Source organism: Onychomys torridus, chromosome 1 (genome assembly GCF_903995425.1).
Source record: "Onychomys torridus chromosome 1, mOncTor1.1, whole genome shotgun sequence".
NCBI lineage: Eukaryota > Metazoa > Chordata > Mammalia > Rodentia > Cricetidae > Onychomys > Onychomys torridus.
Window position 1 is genome coordinate 4,671,359 of NC_050443.1, and position 6,054 is coordinate 4,677,412.

At 45.5% G+C, this 6,054-nt stretch overlaps 1 protein-coding gene across 1 annotated transcript; it reads left to right on the forward strand.

Moving 5' to 3' along the window:
• Positions 1-2,842: 2,842 nt before the first annotated feature.
• LOC118595759 (olfactory receptor 10A7-like) lies at positions 2,843-3,814 on the forward strand. The gene has a single exon (XM_036206538.1). The coding sequence runs from the start codon at positions 2,843-2,845 to the stop codon at positions 3,812-3,814; it is 972 nt and encodes a 323-aa protein (XP_036062431.1).
• The last annotated feature ends 2,240 nt before the right edge of the window (positions 3,815-6,054 follow it).

Here is a 6,054-nt window from a genome sequence, read left to right on the forward strand (position 1 = left end):
TGTTTGCATCATACCATCTGTGCAGATAGTTTTATGTCAACTTGATATAAGCAAAAATCCTCTGAGAGAAGTGAGCCTCAGTTAAGAAAATGCCTCCAGCCAGACAATGGCGCATGCCTTTAATCTCAGCACTGGGGAGGCAGAGCCAGGCAGAACTCTGTGAGTTCAAAGCCTGGTCTACAGAGCAAGATCCAGGACAGGCACCAAAACTACACAGAGAAAACCTGTCTTGAAGAAAAAAGAAAAAGAAAAAAAAAAGAAAAGAAAAAAAAAAGAAAGAAAGTGCCTGTGTAAGACAGAGCTGTAGTCAAGCCTATAGGGTATTTTCTTAGTGATTGAGGAGGAGGCCCAATCCCATTATGGATGGTGCTATCCCTGGGCTGGTGGTCCTGGGTTCTGTAGGAAAGTAGGCTGAGCAAGCCATGAGGAGTAAGCCAGTAAGCAGCACCCCTCCATGGCCTCTGCATCAGCTCCGGCCTCCAGGTTCTAGCCCTGTTTGAGTTCCTGTCCTGACTTCCTTCAGTGATGGACTACGATGTAGATACACAAGCCAAATAAACCCTTTCCTCCCCAAGGAGCTTTGGTACTGGAGTTTCATCACAGCAATAGTAACCCTAACTAAGACACCATCTGTTCTTCTGATTCCACAACTTGTATTTTGGGGCACAATATTTCCTGAAGATCTTGCATGTTGTTGTACTATGTTTCCTCTCTTTTTCTTTCCCATCCCATTCCATACTTTATATTTTGAGACACAGTCTCACATAGTCCAGGATGGCCCTGAACTCATTATGTAGTTGGGGAGGGCCTTGAATTTCTGATATTTTTGCTTACATCTCCATAGTGCTAGAATATTAGCATGTACTGCCATTGTCAATAGGCAGCATCTCTCTGTCTCTGCCTCTCTCCATCTAGCTCTATCTCTCTGTATCTCTGTCTCTTTCTTTGTGTGTGTGTGTGTGTGTGTGTGTGTGTGTGTGTGTGTGTGTGTGTGTGTACATGGATATGCACCTAAGGAGACCATGGTCATTTTTGGTGTCTTCCTATATCACTTCCCTTATATTTCAACACAGGGTCTCTCCAACACAGGGTTTCTCACTGAACTTGGAACTCACCATTTCACCTAGACCAGATGGCTGTTGGTCCTGCCATCTTTGCCCCCTACACCCAATTCTGAGGTTACCAGCACCTGCTGCCATGTCTGGCTGGTCTGACTTAGAGCCTCAAGTTTGTGCTGCAGGGTTTTATCAGACATTATCTCCCCAGCCTTCTGACCTCCTTGAAAGATTGCCATGCTGTGTTGGATTTTTAGCACAGCACTGACTGCCCCAATAAGTAGTACTGTGGCATGCAGCCTCCATCTGAAATCCTGTTATCACAACTTCACGGGTAAGACAGGAGGCTTCGAGGGGGCTGTCCTGCTCATATGTGGCAGGGATTTTCCCATCACTCTAAGAGATCCATCATTATCCAGACCCTGTCCTTTCTCATGTTATTAATTCACTGGGTGAGCCCTTCCCTCATGCAGGTGTTTTTCTTTTCAAGTTGCAGCTCATGACCAATTAGTGCATCCTAAAATCAGTTGTGTTCAGAGTTTTAGAGCCTTCATTCTACTGGCAGCAGAACAGACTCAGTCTGCATTGCTGGTGGGTGTTTCATCCCATGCTTGAGGGAGTCTTAGCAGAGTGCTTATCTTTATTCCCTGGGCAGCTTTTTATTTTTTAAATTTGGTCTGGTGTTGTCTTAGAAATCTTTACTCTTTAAGATAATAAATTCCATCAGGTAGTGGTGGTGGTGGTGGTGGTGGTGGTGCATGCCTTTCATCCCAGCACTCAGGAGGCTGAGTAAACTCTTTGAGTTTGAGGCCAGCCTGGTCTACACTGTGGGTTTCAGGACAGCCAGGGCTATCTTGAAAAATCAAGAACTTGATTTTATAAACAACAAACCAAATAAACAACAAACCAAAACCAACCCAACCAAACAAAACAAAAAACCCCAAAAAAACAAAACCCAACCAAATTCCATTAATTTTTTGATAAAATTTCCCCCAAATTTAATTTGTTTTTGGTCAGTTTCATATATATGAAATTTATATAATGTGTAGAAAATTCTGATTACTGTCTTACTCTCTCCCATTTTCACGCCACCCCTCTTACCCACTGTCCCACAAACCCATTTCCCACATTTACATCTTCCCTTCTGCTTTGGTTTTTGTGACTCACTAAGTTTCACCAGGGCTGCCTGTGTGATAAGGTCGTGAAGTGAGAAGGAAATATCAGGAACCACAGATAAAAAGGTTCTGGAAAGCAAGCCTAGTGAGGTAGAAGTGCAGAGGGGGATGAGGATGCAGAGCTAGCCAAGAACATTCTCACAGGTGTGATGGTGCATGCCAGAGGCAGGAGGATCTCTGCGAGTTCCAGGACAGCTTGGTATACATAATGAGTTCAAGACAGCCAGGGTCTATTTAGAGAGATTCCGAATACCACCACCACCACCACCACCACCACCACCACCACCACCACCACCAACTCACAAAGGCCCTTGTAAAACCAAAACTATGCTACAACCAACCAGGGGAAGGGGAGTCGGAAGAGAGAAGACCTTAAATGCAAAGAGAGGCTAGACCAGTCATTTTGCTTCATCCCACACTCACTGGGGATTTGAAGGAGGGCTCCTATCCACAGTAAGGCATTGGACTTGATTAACAATTGGATAAGTGCCCCCTTGGGAATGTGAAGGACAAGACTCACAAAATACAGTTCTCACTTCATCTTCTCCTTGCTCTTGTACTTAATATTGTTCCTCTCAGGTCCTTAACGCCCTGACCCTGAGTCCTGGCCCCATGCCACCCTCCTGGGCATCACCTCCCTGGACCAATCAGAGCCGCTCCCGGGAGCTGGAGTTCGTGCTGCTGGGCTTCTCACATGTGCCCTCCCTGCGCCCAATGCTTGCAGTGCTCTTCCTGGCCACCTTCCTGCTCACGTTGCTAGGCAACACGCTCATCGTCATGCTCACCAGCCTGGACCCAGGCCTGCGTGCACCCATGTACTTCTTCCTGCGCCAGCTGGCGCTGGTGGAGATCTGCTTCTCACTGGACGTGGCGCCCCGTCTGCTGGTGACCCTGCTGCGGCCTGGGCGCGGCATGTTCCCCATAAGCTGTGCCCTGCAGCTGCTCCTCGTGCTGTCCTTAGTCACATCTGAGTGTTTCCTCCTCACGGTCATGGCCTGGGACCGCTTCCTGGCCATTTGCAGGCCTCTGCGTTATGGTACCATCATGAGCTTGAAGCTGTGCCACCTGCTGGCTGCCACCTGCTGGCTCGCAGGATTACCAATAGCTCTGGCCCTCACCATCTGGCTCTTTAACTTCCCCTTCTGTGGGCCACGGGGCATCAGGCACTTCTTATGTGACATACCACCTCTGCTGAGCCTGGTGTGCGCAGACACCAGAGTTTTCGAGGCTAGTATGTTTGTTATCACAGTGTTAGTTATCATGGTTCCATTTAGTCTCATAGCTACATCCTACGTCATGATTCTGGCTGCTGTCCTTCGGATGCCATCAGCCTCTGGGCGACACAAGGCCCTGTCCACCTGTGCCTCCCACCTCATTGTGGTAATTCTGTTTTATGGCACAACAGGGGTCATCCACTTGCGCCCTAAGGCCAGCTACTCTCCTGAGAGCAAGCAAGTGGTGTCCCTGTCATACACCATTGTGACCCCCATGCTCAACCCTCTCATCTATAGCCTGCGGAACAAGGAGGTCAAGGCTGCCTTCGGGCGTGTCTTCTTTCAGAGACGAGGAACCTTTATCCCCTGACCTCTATATGGCTTAATTTACCCAATCCTTTGGGTATCGTCTCTACTCAAGGGTTCTTGAAGACCTCGGTGTATGAGTAAGTTAAACCCTTATATTTTTGGTTGTGATCCTAGCCTTTAATGGCTGAACCATCTCTCCAGCCCAGGATATGGCTCCTTTTTTCTCCCCCTTGACTTTCGAGCCAAGGTTTCTCTGTGTGTGCACCTTTCTGGAACTCACTCTGTAACCAAGGCTGGCCTGGAGTGATGGGATTAAAGGCATGTGCCACCACAGCCCAGCTAAACCCTTTTTGAAAGATTTTTATTGTCGGAATGGTCCCGCTGGATATGTGGATGACGTCACAACTATCTCATGACCCCTTGAACACAGCCTAAATTTCGACTTGCTCCTTGTGTTGAGTAGGTAGCATTCTGTTTCTCCACTGGCACAGAAACTGGATTGGAGTTCAAAAGCATGGTGATGGCATCTTTCCTGGGCAAGTAAAATTGCCCACTACAGCAAAGAAAAACAAATTTCAGCAAAGAAAAAAAAGTTAAAGTTTAATCTCCTCCAAACCAACTGATTTAGGGTATGTTGTGATTTGAGTATGAAAATTGCCCACATGCTCATGTGTTTAAAAACTTGAACCCCCAGTGCAGTGCTGTTTTTGAAGTAGTGGAATCTATAGAAAGTAGAGCCTGGTGAAAGGAAGTGGGTCACTTAGAGTGAACCTCCATGTGTCATAGCCAGACCCCACTTCCTGTTTGCTTCCTGACTGCTGATGCAATGCTTCATAATCCTGCCTCCATGTTTATCTGGCCACAGGGAACTGAACTTCATATGGTGAGCCAATTGGCCACCAAGGACTCGTTACTCTTGCAGAGGACAGGGTTTGATTCCCAGCACCCACCTCAGTAAATACACTGCCTGTGACTCCAGTTCCAGGGGAATCTGATGCCCTCTTCTGGCTGTCCAGGGTACTGCACACACATGGTGAACATACATAGTGGCCCACAGATGGTAAATGCAAATCATAAATATTTTAAAACAAAAAACTATGAGCCAAAAATACACTCTTCCTCCCTAAGTTGCTTTTTGTCAGGTATATAGACATAGTGACAAGAAAGGTAACTAATACATGGCATGAGGCTATCCCATCTGAAGTCAAAAATATTCAAACATAAACATCACTTTTATGATTTTATTTGTCAATAAAAATAGAATGAAATAGGATTCCAAAAGATTAAAATAAACTACTGTTATGTATTTCATGTAAGACACATCACATTAAAGGACCAGGTGTTGGGGCACACATCTTTAATCTCAGCACACAGGAGACAGAGGTGGAGCTCAGTAGTTTGAGGGAAACCTGATCTATATAGGATTTGCAAGCCACTTAGGGTTATAGTGAGACCCTGTGTATAAAAATGAAACAAAACACAAAGACTGTTAAGATTAGAAAAGGCATCACAATGTGGGGGGTTTTATAGCTTGTATTGGACATGGGATCAGTAAGCTGTTTGGAGGAACATGGGGTTCACATTCTTCTTACCAGATGACTCTGCCTCTTTTGATTTTTGGCAGAATTTCCTTTAAAAATAATTTATTGCATCTCTCTGTCTCTCTCTGCATCTCTGTCTCTGACTCTCTGTGTACACATGGTGCACATGTGGCGGTCAGAGAATAACTTGAGGGAGTCAGTTCTCTCCTCCCACCATCTGTGTCCTTGGGGTCATCAGGTTTGGTGGCAAACACCTTTCTCCACTGAGCCATCTCATCTTCCCACAGATTTCTCTTTAATTTGGTGTATATTATTGAAAAAGAGAAAAGGTTTCACGAAGATCTGTATAGACACAGAGAGACACATGCACATACATATATATTCACACTCCTTTATCCTCTCTTGTACTGCCTTCCCTAGACCCTGGTCCCCCTCCTCCTTTCCAAATACTTCCCCTTTTACTTAAACATCTTAAAAACAACTCCATTTGACGAAAAAGAGAAAACATGTAATATTTGTCTTTCTGATTCTGACTTATTTTCTCATGATCTTCACTTCTACCCATTTTCCTGAAAATGACATGATCTTGTTATTTTTTAAAACTATTATTATTTGCATGCAAGTATCAGAACCACAAAGGTCAGAGCCATTGAAAATCTCCTGGAGCAGGAGTTACAGACCATTCTGAGGTACCTGATGTGGGCACTGGGAACTGAACTCAGGTCCTCTGGAGGAGCTACAATGGTCATGTTGTCAAACT